Genomic DNA, 18222 nt, shown 5'->3' with positions numbered 1-18222 from the left:
GGTCCATGTAAGCCATGATCTGACAACCTGTGTGTAGATCTTATTTTTATCTCACTGCCACTTCAATGGTTTCGCTTATAGCATTATAGAAACAGATTGGAGAGATCTTTCAGAGGCATTTTGTCAAACAAATGAAAAGATCTATCAAGGGGGCTTTAATTTTTAAAAAGGGTGGTTGTGGGAGTGATTCTTGAACCAAATTCCTAGTGGGCAGTCACCAGATTTGATCAATGGTCAGTTCATGAGGAGCGTCAAAGACTTAAAAACCTCTTTTTGAGAAGAATTCAACTGAGGCACAGGTGAAGTGCAGTTGGCCAGGTCTGATGTGGGGATAAGAGAAAAGATTAAAAGAATACATTTAATTGGTAGGTAAGCCTTAGATGATGTTCACATTGACATCTGAAGAACCATCTTTCTTTATCGTTGTGAGAGATGCATTATTGATTTATTCAAACACCTATTTAAGGTGGGAAAATCCAGCTTAAATAGACATTTTTCTGAAAGTTTCTTGTTAATGGCAGCCAGCCAGTTCTTTAACCCACACAGCCTTCCTTGACCCTTTCTTGTTCTTACAAAGAATCTTAAAAGTAAACATTATAGAAGACCAACTAGCAAAACAGAATAGAAGCAATTCATTAGATCAACTATACTTGCAAATTTCTTTCAGAAGACGGGGGAGAAGAAGAATTACTACAATGAGTACTGTCATCACCTACCTCAGCGAGGTCAGGGACAAGATACTTAACTGAGGAATTTATTGTCATAGAGGCCGAAGTAGACGAGCCTGAAACCTTTCTGGGATCAGTAGCCATGGATTGGAATTCCGGCATCACGAGCCAGATGCTCTCTAATTCTCGCACCACTTCACCCATGGAAGGTCGACCATCAGTTTCATCTTGGCAACATCTGAGAGCCAAGGTCAGAAATGGCTCAATGCATTCTGATGGGTAAGAACCCATTTGGACTGTCAATCATCGAAGACATCAAACCAGATCGGTAAGGCCTTGCTCACCTGAAATTAAAATTAATCTTGATTGAAGCAAAACTATGAGTAGCATCAGTTTCAGTACTTTTATGCATTTTCTTCATTTTGGAGATCCTTGCAAGTGCTTCAATTTTATGGGAAAAAGGTCTGGGAAATCTTGCCTATTTTGTTATACTTAAAATTGAAACTCTTACTAGCAATCACTTGCTTTTGGAAGAGTACTCTAATGGCTTCCAAGTAGTCGACTATATAGCCTAAAGCAAGCAACTGCTTTTGATAATCATTTGTTTAGTGTTGAACTCGAACACATAAGCAGTTGATCGTTTTATTTTTGTAGTCGACTTCATCAAAATCTCCACACTCACTTTTTTTGGCAGTCATACTCTTCCAAGAGTAATCAGCTAAAAAAATAGGGATTCTAATTTGTTAATGCTTGGAATTTAACATTGGATAAATGAATATCAAAAGTAGTAGACGGCTTTAGGCTATGTAGTCGACTACTTTGCAGCCATCTTAAGGCAAATAGTTGATGACTATACTAAAAACAATTAATTGCTAGAAAGAGAGAGTATGGGTGTTTTTACGAAGTTTATGTCTTGGATGTTAGTATTGGACAAATGATAATCAAAAGTCATCTTAAGGCAGACATTTGACTATTCTTCTAGAATCAGTCGACTACTAAAAACAAAGAGCATGGATAATTTTTTGAAGTCGAGTACAAGTAAAATAGTTGATTGTGTTAAGCTAAAAAAAAGAACTATAATACCCATCTGTAACATACTATATTGTTAGCAACTCTAATACTATGTTATCAACTACCCACAACGCTATGTTATCGACATATTTCACTTTGGTCAATTATGTTTAAGCTATAAAACAACAACGTATTGTGGAGACACATAACCTTATACGAATATTATAAATTAACAATTTTTTTCATCGAAAACATATTATATTATCAAATATCTTAATATTAGTTACTGGCTGCCCAAGACATTGTTCTCGATATTTTTCATTTTAGTTGATCGTGGTCCTAGGCCATAAATGAACATTTTGTTGTTAGTAGCAAATGACAACAAAGAGGTATAATCAATCAACATTACGATTAATAGTATAATATAATCAAATATTACATTACAAACTTCACTAATAATAGGTTAAGACAAATAATCAAAGTTTTCTCCTAAACATTTTTTCTCAACATGTCTGTTAGATTTCTTTACCATTTTCATAACGAGTGAAGGACAAAAATAAAAACATTTTCGTTAAAAGATGGATAAATGGTGTAGAAAAACAAAAATATTGGCATAAGTCAATACACAAAAAAGAAATTCCTCTTTTGAATTATGCATCAACATTCAATGCTTAGAACTAAATTTTTTTTCATTCATCCTTTGTTTTTTGTTAGGACGAAAATGTCAGATATTACATTTGGGAGGAGTGAGTCCAGTCCATGAATTGCATATTTGATCAATTGTAGAGGTTTCACTCCCTTGATGAAAACATTAAGCTTGACATGTTACCTTTTCATATATATAAATTAGAGAACAAAAATAACTTAAGAAAATTACATACCCTATTACATGTACAAAAGGAATGGAGTGGTACCAAACCTATTGGTCAATAAAGGAAGCTAATATCTTGGGTACCAAAACATGCCCTTGATGCCATCTGGGTCAGCTTCAAATCCTAAATTTCTGTAGAAATCAACAACTGCAGGAAAGAAGCAATATCTATTAGGTAAGAATTACTCTCTAAAGTTATAGAAATTCGAATCTTGTTATCATAAATAAGACAAATTTAGCAGCCAGTTGTTGATAATAAAGATGCATCTCACAGCTTTTCACATCAATGGATATGTCAGAGATGAACAACAAATTTTGAGCACTTTCATTTAGGGATTATGTTCTTGTTCAGAGATCATAGATGTTAGTGCTATTCAACCATGCAAACCTTATTAGCCAAACTGTGTAGTGAATCTAGAGACAGTAGGAAGTATACCTTTACTGTCTGCAAATAATGTTATGTTTCCAATATCTCTCTGCAGCAGAGCCCGTATTAGCTGTTCTACAAGAGCCTTACCAAGACCCTGGCCCTGGAAGATGAACACAGCTTTCAGGATAGAAAACGAGTTATCAATAAAAAGAAATAAGCAGAAAAGTTAAAAAGGGATATCTCCATTTTTATGCGAGAAATAAGGATAACATTAAAGATATGTAATGATGCACTCTTAACATTTTAAGCAGATGCCAAACAGGACATGTACTAAACTCACATGCCCAAGACTTGAAGACATCCTAGACACACGTCACATATTAAGATTTGCAATTAATATAAAGAAAGGTATCTGGAGATGGCCTTGGAGGGGTTAACATTTAGTTACTTGCCAACTCTTTTTTCTTATCATAGCTAACATTCTCTTGCACACTTCATAGAAAAAATTATTGTCATTTCAGGAAAAAGAACCGACAAAAAAAGAAGAATTCTCAACTCATAATGGAGATGGCATACACAATGAAATGGTAACATTACATCGATGCATCGCTAACTAAACAGTATTATTATATTCAACTGAAAAGCAAAAACAGTCCAGGTTCCCATGTATTTCTTATTTACCTGATATGAAGGATCAACAAGAACATCCCAAATTGTCGCATTAAAAGCATGATCAGAAGTAGCACGGGCCATGCCAATCAGCTGCGTTTGGTCATCCCCTTCTGTCACATAACTTCTCCAAGTTCATAAATTTATTTATATTACATTTCAGCTGCAAATAGTTTTAAAACAAATTAAAAAAAGAAAGCACGATGATATCAGCCAATTAAACAAAATAACAACCAATGCTCAGACAAGTAAAACGATAAGTACCTCCATTTGGTGATTTCCTCACCGCATGTAAGGTTGCCACCATATAGCTGTTTCTCAATGCTGCAGCCATTTTTGCTGATGGCCTTTGAGGCCAGCCCACCTAGTTAATCCAATAATGAGCACCCAATAATAATCTACAGACCAAGAAATGGGCATGCAATGGGTCTGGATCCTCAGGTGCATCTCTTAATATCCGATGATGACAAGAGAGAAACATACATTTACCAAAGGCACATATAAAAGACAAGTAACTGTCTCTCCAAGTTTCATAAGAACAACACATCAAACATTCGATAAGGGAAAAATATAAAATAAAGGAAAAACAAATAATAAAAAACAGGCAAAAGGCCTAAGAAGGTCACAGGAGAAAAGAATTACTCACGGCAAGACACTTTTGGGTAACACACTCTTTAGTGAGTCCACAATATAGTGTACAATACAGTCAAGAGGGGACAGTTTCAGATTTTGGGAAAAGAGAAAGATAAAGGGAGGGTCAGGCCTCAGGGAGAGCTTAGAAGTTTCCTCAACATATTTAAACCCCTACAAATATTTCATTTTTGTAAAATGTATTAATATATGAATTTTATAAACAATACGAGTCAAAAACATAATACATCTTCCCTCAAAAAAAAAAAAAAAAAAAACTTAATACATCCCACTGGCCTGAATCAGCAATACCCAAGACACCCCCCTCCGCTGATGGTAAAGTTTGCCATACCAATAAATAGAATACATGAATAAATACAAGCATATACACATTTCAAGCCTTGTACATGGAACTCTCACCTTATCACATAGAGCCTGGAGCTCATAGATATCAACATCTCCACCTGAAGAAAATATTATTTGTTCGGTAGCACCATCTGTCTGTGTCCTTTCAACAAGTACAATCTCTTGGGATAAAGGTTCCTCTTCCTCTGAGGTTCTCGGGGGTGGTTCAATAACTTGAGTTGTATTATTGTCCTTCAGAAAACTGGACAAAAAGTAATTTAAATGACTTACCAGTAGCTTAATTCTATAGGGTGAAGAAGCAGTTGAAAGAAGAGAAGAGAGTTTAGTTGGGCATTATTTCTTCTATCTTCAGCTTTACCTAAAGGTGACTCCTGAGGTTGTGTCTACTAATTACAACTATAATAAGCGAAAAACATGCAGAGAAATAGAAGGATTCTCTAACAAGCTATGACCAATTCAAGTTCTATTCAAAAGCTTTTGCCATGAAGAGAAGCACAAGCTGGCACTGGTTACGTTTGACTTTTTGCTAGCTTGACCTTGTTGACACCCAAGGACTCATTTATTGAGCATGTACTTAAAAGTTAGTAACATTATCTTTACAATCAAACCATAAGCCTTGAACATGAACCCATTTCTTAGTTAAAATTGATCATGGACTCTTGAACAAAACAATGTTCCACCAAGCATCAATATCTAGAACTCGTCAGGAAAAAAGTTAACCATCTCAGAGATGGGGTGCAGTGCATCAAGTAATAATTTTAGAAACAATGAAAGAAGGGCTTAAAATCATTACTTGGAACTCGGTTTTCTTGAGTGCAGAGCAATGGGTAGGATGATAATAGAGTACACGTGTTAGCAGTTTAAGTTGTGTCAGGGTGACATATAGCGAAGAAGTTTAGAGATACACCTTCTTGATATGATTAAAAGAGATAATGGAGGTGGGATGGGCAGGACAAACCTAGGACACTGAACGTTTTCTACATAAAGCAATTTTACTGGTCCATGACAAATTCAAACAGACATTATGAGCTGCACTTTAGAACAATTCTTTTTTTCTATTGGTTGATAGCTTAATCCTTTACCACTAAGGAATCTGAGCTTCAAGCATGGAAAGGATAGCTTCATGTAGCCCAATTCCTTGATGATTTGGGTCGGAATATAATGCAGATTGAGCCCAAATATTTGTGGATGATATTGTTGCTACATTCGGAAAAGCCTTTAATCGAATAATGTGTCTGAGGACAGCAAGGATAACAAGTTAACAGAAGCAGCTGTCCTCAATATCAAGCCAGTTGAGTATTGTTCACTGACACCTCATGGACATAGCTAGGGTGGCCAGGGTGGCTGAGGACGAGGCAAAGATACATCTGGGTGCAGCTGAGGTCGTAGTGATAGAAATAGTGAGAGAAAGTGCATCCATTGTGGGTGTACTAACCATTTTTCAGATCAATGTTGGGATAAGTTCAAAAACTAGCTTGGGCTAACTCAACTTTGCCTGAAAGTGAGGTATCCTCTGCTAGTGGTGTAGTTGGTATTGCTCTTGGTGCACCTAATGAACTTCAACGGCTGGCTCGGCACATGGCACAGTTGGATGCATCCTCTTCTTCCATGACCCAGAATGTTGTTTCCACCCCCAACTACCAAGGCAAAGTCAGGTATGTTAGTACTATATGTGTCTTCAGTCTTCCCATGGGTTATTGACTCCTGTGTGTCTATGCACATGTCAAGTATGTCCACTTTTTTTCATCCCTCACTCAGTCTTCTTCATTTGAGCAGAGTTGATGACAATTCAGTTCATTCCATCCTTCTCTTTAAATTTTGTTCTTTATGTACCTAAGTTTCTAGTTAGCTTATTATTTGTGGGTCAACTTACTAAATCATTGCAATGTTTAGTAACTTTCAATCCTTCTCATTGTGTCTTTCAGGAACTGTGGACGAGGAGTTTGCTTGGTTCGGGGCATGAGAAAGAAGACCTCTACCACTTGGAAGGTTCAATACGGACATCTTCTTCAACATTCAATGTAGTTGTTTTTCCTTTCCAGTGGCACTTGTAGCTAAAACATCCCTCTCTAGCCAAACTATTTCAAATATTTTCAGATCTATCTGCTACTTTGTCCTTTTAGTGTGAATTTTGTCAACTTGGGAAGCACCATAGAGTGTCTTTATGTGCAGTTCAAGTCGTAACTGTTAAGGAATAGTCCTACGTGGATTAATAAGTAGAAAGATGTTGAGTTTATTAGTTGAAAAATAGGTTTCCTAAATTGGTTAGTCATTTTGGGATAAGCCTTGGACCCAACTTCAAATGGTCTCAGAGTAGGTACTCATATGTGGGCCTCTACCCCTAAACTATCCACTTGTAGAGCACAAAAGAGGGCTTACACCTAAACTATCCACTTGTAGAGCCACAAAAGAGGGCTTACACCTAAACTGTCCACTTGTAGAGGCACAAAAGAGGGCCTACACCTAAACTGTCCACTTGTAGAGCCACAAAAGAGGGCCTACACCTAAACTATCCACTTGTAGAGCCAAAAAAAAAGGGCTTACACCTAAACTATCTACTTGTAGAGCCACAAAAGAGGGCCTACACCTAAATTGTCCACTTGTAGAGCCACAAAAGAGGGCCTATCCACTTGTAGAGCCAAAAAAAAGGGCTTACACCTAAACTATCTACTTGTAGAGCCACAAAAGAGGGTTTACACCTAAATTATCCACTTGTAGAGCTACAAAAGAAGGCCTACACCTAAATTGTCCACTTGTAGAACCTTGGACCCAACTTCAAATGGTATAAGAGTAGGTACTCGTTGTTAAAGTCCTAGGCAAGAGTACTTCCCAAGAGGTCACCCATCCTAGAATTACTCTTGCTCAGGCTCGCTTAACTATGAAGTTCTGAGTCAGATACCTAGCCAATACAACCAGAAAAGACTAGCCGTTTAAGGTGCGGAAAGCCAAGTACCTAACTCAGACTTCAAACTCTAACAAGAGTGGACGAAACCACTCTGACACCCACCCCGCCCATTCTGGAGCCGCTTCTCACGGGATATGAACGCGGGCCGTGGCGTGCCTAGCTCTGATACCATGTCAAAGTCCTAGGCAAGAGTACTTCCCAGGAGGTTACCCATCCTAGAATTACTCTCACCCAGGCTCGCTTAACTACGAAGTTGTGAGTCAGATAGCTAGCCAATACAACCCGAAAAGACTAGCCGTTTAAGGTGCGGAAAGCCAAGTACCTAACTCAGACTTCAAACTCTAACAAGAGTTGACGGAACCACTCTGACACTCGTATGTGGGCCTCTACCCAAACTTTTCTGATTTTTTGCAGCTCTGCAATTGGCCTCACAATCTTGTTTCACTTCTGCAACCTTCCTGTGCTCAGGAAATGATACCTCATCACCATCATCCTTAATAGTAGTATCACATCAAGAGCCACTCCAACTTCTTCTGCTTCCAAATTTTCCCAACCAGTAACTAAATGACTGTCTACATTCAACTGTGAAATCACTTCAACAGTCTCCTCCATTCCACTGGATGTCCTTGAGTATTTTTAAGTGGCCTTTGAACACCTCAAAGCCAATTCCTTCTGAAAATAGGTTGTGAAACAGTAACAAAGACTATATCTCTCTTTTATATAACAAAGACACCAACAAAAGTTAGATACCACCCCACAAAGTGAATTGCCAAAGTCACAAGCAGGACTTTTCAGTTCTCAAACCTGCACGTAGCACCAGAAATGTGAAAAAAGGAAGGCCTCAAGCAGCAAGTCCCACAATACAAAAACCGTTTGTATACTATTCGGTGCTTCAATTGAAAATCCTTTAACTAGTTCGGACCCGCGGTACAGAAAAAAAGAGAAGGAAAAGAGAAATAAACCCTAAAAAGGCCCCATACTTCCAATATGAAACGTTAACTTAGGTTACCTCTATGATTCCACTTTTCTAACTGTTTCAGATGCTGAGAGCAGGAACTGCCACGAGAAAAAATAGCCGTGGGGATCATCGTTTCATGCTTCTTAAGGGATAATTGTCTCAGGTTAAGAAGAGTGAGACGATGATCCCCACAACTATTTTTTCTCACGGCGGTTCCTGCTCTCATCATCTGAAACAGTTAGAAAAGTGGAATCGTAGAGGTAACCTGAGTTGACGTTTCATGTTGAAAGTATGGGGTCTTTTTAGGTTTTATTTCTCTTTTCCTTCTCTTTTTTCCGTACAATGATTCCAAACTAGTTAAAGGATTTTCAACTGAAGCACCGAATAGTATACAAACGGTTTTTGTATTGTGAGACTTGCTACTTGAGGCCTTCCTTTTTCACATTTCTGGTGCTACGTGCGGGTTTGAGAACTAGAAAGTCTTGCTTGCAACTTTGGCAATTCACTTTGTGGGTGGTATCTAACTTTTGTTGGTGTCTTTGTTATATAAAAGAGAGATATAGTCTTTGTTGCTGTTTCACAGCCTATTTTCAAAAGGAATTGGCTTTGAGTTGTTCAAAGACCACTTAAAAATGCTCAAGGACATTCAATGGAATGGAGGAGACTGTAGAAGTGATTTCACAAGTAAATGTAGACACTCATTTAGTTACTGGTTGGGAAATTTTGGAGCCAGAAGAAGTTGGAGTAGCTCTTGATATGATACTAACTATTAAGGATGATAGTGATGAGGTATCGTTTCCTGAACATATGAAGGTTGCAGAAGTGAAGCAAGATTGTGAGGCCAGTTGCAAAGCTGCAAAAAATCAGAAAAGGTTGAGTATAGGCCCACATATGAGTACCTACTCTGATACCATTGGAAGTTGGGTCCAAGGCTCTACAAGTGGCCAATTTAGGTGTAGGCCCTATTTTGTGGCTCTACAAGTGGATAATTTAGGTGTACGTCCTCTTTTGTGGCTCTACAAGTGGATAGTTTAGGTGTAAGCCCTCTTTTGTGGTTCTACAAGTGGATAATTTAGATGTAGGCCCTTTTTTGTGGCTCTCCAAGTGGATAGTTTAGGAGTAGGCCCTCTTTTGTGGCTCTACAAGTAGGCAATTTAGGTGTAGGCCCTATTTTGTGGCTCTACAAGTGGACAGTTTAGGGGTAGAGGCCCACATATGAGTACCTACTCTAATACCATTTTAAGGTCCAAGGCCCATCCCAAAATGACTAAAGATTTAGGAATGAAATAATTTAAGAATTTTTGTAACAAGCTAGGGATTCTTGAGATATACAATCCAGCTTGAGGGGGAGTGTTGAAATATATATATATATATATATATAAAAAGGGTATTTTAGTCCTCAAGCTCGTAAGTCCCTTATAGGATAGCTCTTAGTTTGTCTTTATGTTAGAATTATATGGTTAAATTTTCATGTCATTTGGAGGTGTGATTAGAGAGAAATAAGTGTGTAAGTGTAGAGGGGCATATATGTCTTTTTTGTAATTTTTACTTAAGTGAGTTTATAAGAGGAATTAGGGTCAAGCTAAGACCTAACAGTTGTTGTCTCTTAAAGTAGCCTTTTCCAACTTTGTTCTCTTTCTTCTTCTATTTCTCCTTGTTTCTCAAAATTTACCTGTTGAGTAGGAAAAAACCTCTCATTGAGAAGTGCTAAGAAAAATGATTGGATTATAAGGTTGAGCAATAAGCTTCCTAAATGGCTAATCATTTTGGGATGGAACCGGGCTCAACCCAATAATGGTACCAGAGCAAGATGTGAGCATGAGATTCTTAGTGTGTGCCCTCGGGTTATTTGTGTTGTGTGGCCTCCAAAGAGGTAAGAGCCACGTTGTTTGTGTGTTATACACACATCGCAACAAATTATATGTAAGCCTAGACTTGAGGGGAAACGTTGAGTGGAAAAAAGTCCCACATTGAAAAGTATTTAAAAAAAATGATTGGTTTATAAGGTTGAATAATAATTCTCCTAATTGGCTAGTCATTTTGGGATGGAACAAGGCTCAACCCAACAGTAATACTGTAAGTTACATTAAAGAAAGAGAAAAATGCCCATTGTAGCATATACAATTCTAAAGTAGAGGATGCATTACCCATTCTTGGGTCGTAATTAAATGTAATAGTTTACACAACTCGTACTGCTGTTGGGAGTTTTAAAACGTTATGTTTGAAAATGTATAACTGTAAACGTTATTGTGGAAAATGTATACTATTGGGAGCCTTCAGTTAAACAATTAATTTTTTTGTGCGCTTGGATTTCTATCGCAGCTCTTCCTCTTCAGTTTTTTTTCAATAGTTTCTACTAAAGAAGTACCATACCATATCACATCAGGGGTTTCTAGAGTGAGGTCTTGGGTCCAAGTCTCACCACGGTAAGGGGCTCCAACATATAAAAAATAAAAAATGTTTTCCTATTCTTTTTTAGTCTTTGAAAAGATCTGAGACATGAAAAAATAGATATCCAAATAAAACCTGATCTCCATCAATTAAAAATGTCTCCCACCCACTAAGACATCCAGAAAAAAAATGAATGTTTCTGATAGACCAACAACTGCAATGGTTCATATTAAAAAGGCACAGAGATACCACACAACTTCCGACCCAGGGTACACTAGCAAGAGCTTCACAGTAGTGGCAGGATACTCTGGAAAAGAAAAACAGCTTTCCCAACTGCAATGCTTATTTGTTCATTAGAAATTTTCCCAAAAGCATGTGGACTTTCAGCATGATCATCATGAGAGTTTCTTAACACAGTCAAACTAAGGGCACTGAATTCAAAATCCAATAGTGCAAACTAAGTCAGGTAGGTACATCCCACCAAGGTTTCACAACTGCACGAATATCCTCATTAGTTTAATAAGAACGATGAACAATCTGCCAGAGAGAAAGTAGTTTAACCTGCATAGTAGTGCTCTAGTCTCATATGTACTTTCAGGAAGTACCAAAGGACTCCTAACAATTTTAATGAGTAATAGGCAGGTGTCCTCATGAAAGACAACGCATCCAACATTAAAATATCACGTTTTCTTACTGCAAGTTGCAGGCTCAACTTGTCTTCCTATGAGCAAGTACATACCTTCACCAGGATATGATGCTTACCCATTCAGAGAAGGTACCACAAGTTCAATAAGTTAAACAAATGGCATCATATTGACAAATGGCATCATAACCTCGCTTAAGCCCATAGTGCGGACTAGAAGGACTGAAGATTGGATTTGATATTTGAAAATGGCTCACAAGAAACTGCATTCGGCATCTGCAACAGATGATATCCAAATGGAATTATTCCAAAGCGAACTAAAGCTTGTCCAACTATCAAGTAATCATGATTCTCAATCACAAGAGACTAAAACCAAGCTAGAAATTTTTTTGCCAGTGAAACTGCTAAGAAATAAAAATTCAAAATGGATTTATATGTCACAGGAAAAGAATTTAAAAAAAACAATGTAGCCACTGGAGCTGCTAAGTGCTTACATATGAAACATATTGGAAGGAATTATGATAAACAGTTTTTTTCCGAGAAAAAAAAAAAGGAAGGAAATCTCACACTGAAGAAGGAGGGACTGAAGCGGCGGGTAGCATATTTCCACGTGGAATTCTCAATTTCTGCCGTGCGCTATGGAAGGTCTTCGAGGATCCTGCTCTTGATTTTTCTCTTATAAGGTAGTAAGGAGAGAGAACCAAAGAAAATATCGCAGATCTTCGTTCTTGAGCTCTCCTTAACACAAAGATAAGACCCGCTACATTCCCAAAGAGTAGTGGGAGAACTAGCTTACTATGAGAAGCCAATGAGAAATCCTTAAAATTATATAATATAAGACCTGCTCCATGTGTTTCTTCTTTTCTATTTCCCTTTCTTTAGACCTACTCCCCTCTTCTTTCTCGTTCCCAGCTCGAACAAATTTAATCTTGGAGGTCTTAGGCATCGCTAATTCCTCGTTGGGAAGATGAACAAAGGAGGCGTGGGTGCCGGAGGAGGCGCCGGAACTGGACCCACGGCGACGGCTGCCATTGCGGCAGCTCAGAAGCAGAAGAATCTACTGCAACGCGTCGATACTGACATCACCGGCATGGTCGAGAATTTCAGTACTTTGGTCAATTGCGCGAGGGTAAACTGTTCTGTTTTGTTGTTTTTCACCCAAGTTACCCTACTGGGTTTTGCTTGAATTGCTGATACTCGAGAAAATGGATAGTGATTATGGATGAGTTGGATTGTTGGATGTGCAATTTTTCAGGTTGTTTCCAAAACTTAAGTTTATGAGCTTAGTTTGTTACCACTTGCGGGAACCGGAATTTGTCAATTCGAAGTTATTAATCCGTGAACGTGCTTCCTTTTTTTTTTTTCGTCCCGAGCCAACCATTACTTACAAAGAACATGCAAAAGTTAATAATTCATAGCCGTGAAAGAAAAAAAGTTAGTAATCTATGTCAGTGATTCAACCTCTGATGTGGTTAACAGACATCTAATTTATGTTCTTTTTGGCTGTTTGATACTGCTTTTTGGGTTGTTTGATTGTTCTTTTATTGCCTCCATCTGTTTTAATCGTAAATGGGTTTATTTAGAAGTTGAATGATATAGACATGATTCTTTTCATGAAATTTTTAACAATTTTGCTATATTTATTTCTTGTCTCAAGCTTTAGGGGAGTTGTTGTGTCTAGCATGTCAAGTCATCGTTCAGTTTCACACCAATGCTTCAGAATTAGGCTTTTATACATTATGCTGGATTCGACAACAGAAAGAGCACCATTGCTCAAGTATTCTGAATTGCAAATGTTGGCAGCTTTTCTGTTGCTTAATATACTTATTCAGTGAAATAGATTATAGTCCAAGAATTTAACAACCTGCAAAATACTAGACCATTAAACATGTCTGAATATTTAAAAGTCGAGTAAGAAATTGTTGGAAGACGTGTCCGGTCATGATTAATAAGAAATTTTGTTTGCAGTCTTTCCTCTTCTTAACTGAAAGATCACTTGACTTCTAATTCATTGAATTGCAATATTTAAGTTGTTCATAAATATTTTTGAGAATTTCTTTAAAGAAGGAATCCAGACCAGGCAAATTGAATTAGCTGTTTACCATTTCATAGAAAACAAAGAAAAGCTTGTTCTATAGTAGATATGTTGTGGGTCAGTTCTTTTAAGTGGGAAAACGAAATGAATGGTCTGAGAGGTTGTCTCTACTTGTCTCTTCTTACGTTTAGATTACATTATCTGCCTGGAAACCTAATCGCTGTTTCTGCATTGATGTTTCTTACTGATTTCGTAATGCAATTAAGAATTTGGCTTTTATCTAAATGGAATTCAAACTTTTCTTCATATTACCCGAGGTCTGATTTCATGCTCCAAGAGTAAAAGCATATAATTTCTTTTTTATAGGTCAGTGATCAACCATTCAGGAACTCACAGGAAGCATTTCGGATGGAGATGTGTGCTGCCAGAGTGGTAAAACCAGTTCCTCAACTTCTTGTGCATGTAGTTTGAACAGTTCTCCGTAGTGGAAACTTTGCTTTGGAAGTTCAAGAGTAACTAAAAGTTGAAAGTTTTCAAACCTTGAGAAGATATTCAATTTTAGAATTTTTGAAGAAGAATAGTTCTTATTAAAGAATAATCCCACATGGATTAGTAAATAAAAAGATCTTGGGTTTATTAATTGGGAAAAAGATTTCCTAAGTTAGCTAATCATTTTGGGATGAGCCTTAGATCCAACTTCACATGGTATCAAAGCAGGTCGATCTCCTGTTTCTCTAATCGCCATTTTTTCCGGCGAGAAGTTTCTTCGAAGAAGAATAACAAAGAGATTTCCAAATACCTCTTTCAAGAGGGGGTTTGCTTTGCGAAGGACTTCAACCTTGCAAAGCACCCGAAGATCGATGTCCCAAATCTTCAAGTTATAAAGCTAATGCAGAGCTTCAAATCGAAAGAGTACGTGCATGAGACATTCGCCTGGATGCATTATTACTGGTCTCTCACAAATGATGGTATCAGAACAAGTACTCATATGTAGGCTTCCACCCAAATTATCTACTTATAGAGCCACAAAAGAGGGCCTACACGTGAGGGGAGTATTAAGGAATAGTCCTACATGGATTAGTGAATAAAAAAATCTTGATTTTATTAGTTGGGAAGAGGTTTCCTAAGTTGGCTGGTCATTTTGGGATGAGCCTTGTACCCAACTTCACAGTTCTAGTATCTAGTTTCTTATTTTTCCATAATCTTTGAGGATACTAAACACAGACATATGCAAAACCACTCAGATACACAAAACTTAGACAATCTAATTTTAGCTATAAAACTTTCATTGATCTAGCTGCTGTGGACAGGTCCAATCAGCTGATTCACTCCTCAACTTGGTGTCAGAGCTGAAGCAAACTGCTATATTTTCCGGGTTTGCCTCTTTGAATGAGCATGTTGAACAAAGGACTGCGGAATTTAAGCAGCAAGAAGAAAAAACCGATCGTCTGTTGGAAAAGATCGGAGAACAGGCAGCTGCCAGTCTGAAGGAGCTGGAGAACCATTACTATTCTTCAATCCAAAGGACAAGGTTACCTGAAAATTGATGTTGGGAAGCATGATGTTCAACTGATTTTTTCTACAGTGCTTGATGTTTAACCATCCCCATCATTGGGTTATTTGCAGACCCAAATATGGTATGCTGTCTAATGAGTGTATTTTTTTTTTGTTCTCAGTAATCCTCTATTTGGTGCCCTAGGATCTGCAATGTGGTAACTAATCGATTTCAAATTTGGAGGAATATGGGTCTGTAATCTGTTATCACTGCATTGAGGATGGGTCTGATACATAATATGTCTTGGGTTTTCAAAGTCCCAATATGAGATACAGTACCAAAACGCCCAATATCATCTTCGTTTAAAACTTCCTAATGCTTAAATATCAAAATTTCTTTGTATCATTAGAGCTGGGAAGGGAAACGGTAAGACCCCTTACAATTCCACTTATTCTTCTCAGTAAAATCAATTCAGTTTCTCAAATTTCTTTCAAGTTTATCATCACTCCATATATGAAATAAGGCCCTTAATAAGAACCCAAAAATGTAAGAAAAGCCAGACATAAACATAGTTATATTGTAAAGAATTCTCAAGTCTTGAATATAGTCAAACGTTTTCAATATCTTTACCATCTCACAGATATGCCAGAAAACATCAACAATGAAATTTAAGGCAAAGATTGTTTTCCAGTATGTACCAGAGTTTTTTCTTGAATGTGTCATAGACAATATGAGATGGAGAATACATAAATCCGAAGGTAACAACATAGAATGACAAAGAAATGCAGCTTCAACACTCTACCACAATTTAAATGACAAAGAACCAATTACCGAAGGACAGAAAGCAGGTCACTCAAGGGGAGTCATCCAATCCAATGCTGGTCCAGAAGTGCAGGTTCAGTTCAGATAAAAACATAGTGATTCAGACTCTTCCGTTTCTTTGTAGAAAATAATTCTCCAGAACAGGGCAATCTGGATTGCAAAATCTCAAGACGTCGGGAAGGGCAGTCTCAAGAATAAAATCCGGAGTCAATAGCATTAAAGAAGCAAACAGAAAAAGGAAAGAAGAGAAATCAGAAAGTTAGACAGAGAAAACGCCGCCAAGAAACACGCATGTAAGGCTTACCTCGGGGAGCAAGGCGAAGCAGGTGAGAGTACAGAGACAGGACGGCGGCAAGGTGTAAAGCCTAAGGCATACGGAGGACGATGGTAAAGGGAGAAAGACAAAATCGGCGGAAGTCCAGCTGAAGAATGAAGACGGCATGACAGGCAGGAGAGGCGAGAATGACCAGTTCAGCTTCCAGAGAAAGAGGCGGAAGAACACGAAACTCGCGCAAATACAAAAGGAGATTTTTTGGCAATTAGACCCATCTGAGACGCTTCAAGCTTCACTTAGGCCTACTAACACGACACTTGTTCAGGTGAGATGCAAATGAGAACCGCGATCCTACCTTTTATGGCTCAAATAGATCGAATTAATTAGTATAAATTTTATTAAATTAAAATAGATTGAACTAATTAAAATAAAAAATTATTATTATTTAATTAAAATAGACATAACTAATTAAAATATAAAAAATATTATTTAATACAAATTCCTCGATAAGAAGGCTTGATGAGAATACAAGGAGTTGGTTGAGTTTCCTGTGTCTCCTCCTCCTGGAGCTGCTTCCTCTAGACCAGAAAACATCTTTTCATGCCCTTACAGGTGACGAGAGTAGGCTTGTACTCCCATGAAATCTCCGAACCTCCAGAGTACATAAAAAACCAGTAGAGATCCGGGTTTCGGAGATCGAAGACAGCAACCTTGTGCATCGTTACTCTCACCTGTAATTTATTCGCCTCAAAGAACAGGGGAAGCATCGGCTCCTCATTCTCTTCCTTTCCAATCGGAAGAACCACCTCCTGCTTCCTCCATTCATCCCTTTCGTAATCTTCCAACACAAACGCTATTAGTTTGTTCTTCACAATAGATCCCAGGCACAAACGACCATCCCAGACAAACTTGCACATGTGTTTGTGTTTCTTGGCTTCGACATTGAAACGGCTCCAGGGGAAGGATTTGGAGCGGAGTACTTCAGTCTCCAAATCGAACGTTGCGATCTCGATAGAAGAGTGGAGGGTCTTGATGAAATAAGTCATGGTTCCAGTTTGCAGAACGAAGCGTTTACGGAGTGAGAATGGGACTTGGATTTCCCTTCGCGGAAGTGGGATTTCTGTCTCGCCGACTGTAATCATCTCGCACTGGTATTTTCTCAGTCGGTGTGAGTAATAAAAGTTGGCGACTTTGTATTTCCCGGTGGAGGGGATGTAGCAGAAGCTGGGTCTGTGTGTTGGGTGATGGACTCGTCCGAGACGGAGGGACTTCCAAATGGCGGGGTTGGAGATGATGAGGGATTTGTTGCGATTTAGGAAGCAAACCAGTCCGTTGGGGGTGCCTGCACATCGGAAGATATACGATTCTTTTCGAGCTACGCAGTAGGTGTCCCAGGTCTCTAACAATGATGATGGAGCTCTGTTTACGTGGGTTTTGATGAAGGCGGGTTCCGAGGTAATGCTGTTCCAGAGCTTGCAGACGCTCTTGCATCGAACGACGTCTCCCACGGGCAACCAGCTCAAGATCTCGAAGACGATTTCGTCTAGAATTGGGGGGCACCGTGATGCTGTAGTTTGTGATGTTTGTGAAGACTCTCCTTCTTCCTTCTCTGTTTCTTTTGATGGGAGATTCTCCGTCGCGGATGAACTTGGGCTCTTTCCAAATAGATATTGAAGCAGATACCCCAACATTGCCCATAAGATCATAACTTCTGTAATTCCCATCGATTCTTCGCACTCTGGAATGCTCTTCTCGTTTCTGCTACTCTGCTACTAAGATCAGTACACGAACAATTCCCTAGAAACACATACAGCCAAGTCAATTCACCTATTGCCAAAGACCATCTTTAGCTTATGTAACGAGAAGATTAAGCTACAACTGGTCTGAGATACCCAGAAAAAAATTACAAAACTGCTAAACATGGGATGCCCGGGAAAAATCATAGTGAAAGATGAAGAAGATACAGCTGAACAGATATGAGGAACGATGAGAAAGGAAGCACCCAGAAAAAAAAAGTACTGTTTAGCAACAAGAAAGAAACAAGATAGAATTCCGATTGTATTTCTGATTTACAGGGCTGTAACATATATGAAGAACACGTATAAATAAAGAGA

At 38.3% G+C, this 18222-nt stretch overlaps 3 protein-coding genes across 3 annotated transcripts; 1 reads left to right on the top strand and 2 right to left on the bottom strand.

Moving 5' to 3' along the window:
• Positions 1 to 2361: 2361 nt before the first annotated feature.
• LOC137939074 (histone acetyltransferase TAP1-like) lies at positions 2362 to 4903 on the bottom strand (the record flags this gene model as incomplete). The annotated part of the gene is made up of 5 exons (XM_068784257.1): positions 2362 to 2698; positions 2987 to 3080; positions 3602 to 3702; positions 3854 to 3953; positions 4640 to 4903. Coding segments are annotated over 5 exons (639 nt in total), but the record flags the coding sequence as incomplete, so codon positions are not given.
• Positions 4904 to 12360: 7457 nt separating this feature from the next.
• On the top strand, positions 12361 to 15215 carry LOC137941322 (mediator of RNA polymerase II transcription subunit 22a-like). Its single transcript, XM_068786679.1, has 3 exons — positions 12361 to 12611; positions 13884 to 13949; positions 14828 to 15215. Exons 1-3 carry the CDS (start codon positions 12450 to 12452, stop codon positions 15062 to 15064), a joined length of 465 nt encoding a protein of 154 aa, XP_068642780.1. The 5' UTR covers positions 12361 to 12449; the 3' UTR covers positions 15065 to 15215.
• Positions 15216 to 16686: 1471 nt separating this feature from the next.
• Positions 16687 to 17832, bottom strand: LOC137939065 (putative F-box protein At1g47730). Its single transcript, XM_068784244.1, has one exon. The coding sequence runs from the start codon at positions 17830 to 17832 to the stop codon at positions 16687 to 16689; it is 1146 nt and encodes a 381-aa protein (XP_068640345.1).
• Positions 17833 to 18222: the final 390 nt, after the last annotated feature.

Source organism: Aristolochia californica, unplaced genomic scaffold, assembly GCF_029961685.1.
Source record: "Aristolochia californica isolate CCGP_79_NKW_82.1479 unplaced genomic scaffold, dmAriCali1.0.hap1 SCAF_10, whole genome shotgun sequence".
Lineage (NCBI taxonomy): Eukaryota > Viridiplantae > Streptophyta > Magnoliopsida > Piperales > Aristolochiaceae > Aristolochia > Aristolochia californica.
The sequence above is the reverse complement of the archived record's forward strand: the minus strand, read 5'-3'. Positions and strand labels throughout refer to the sequence as shown.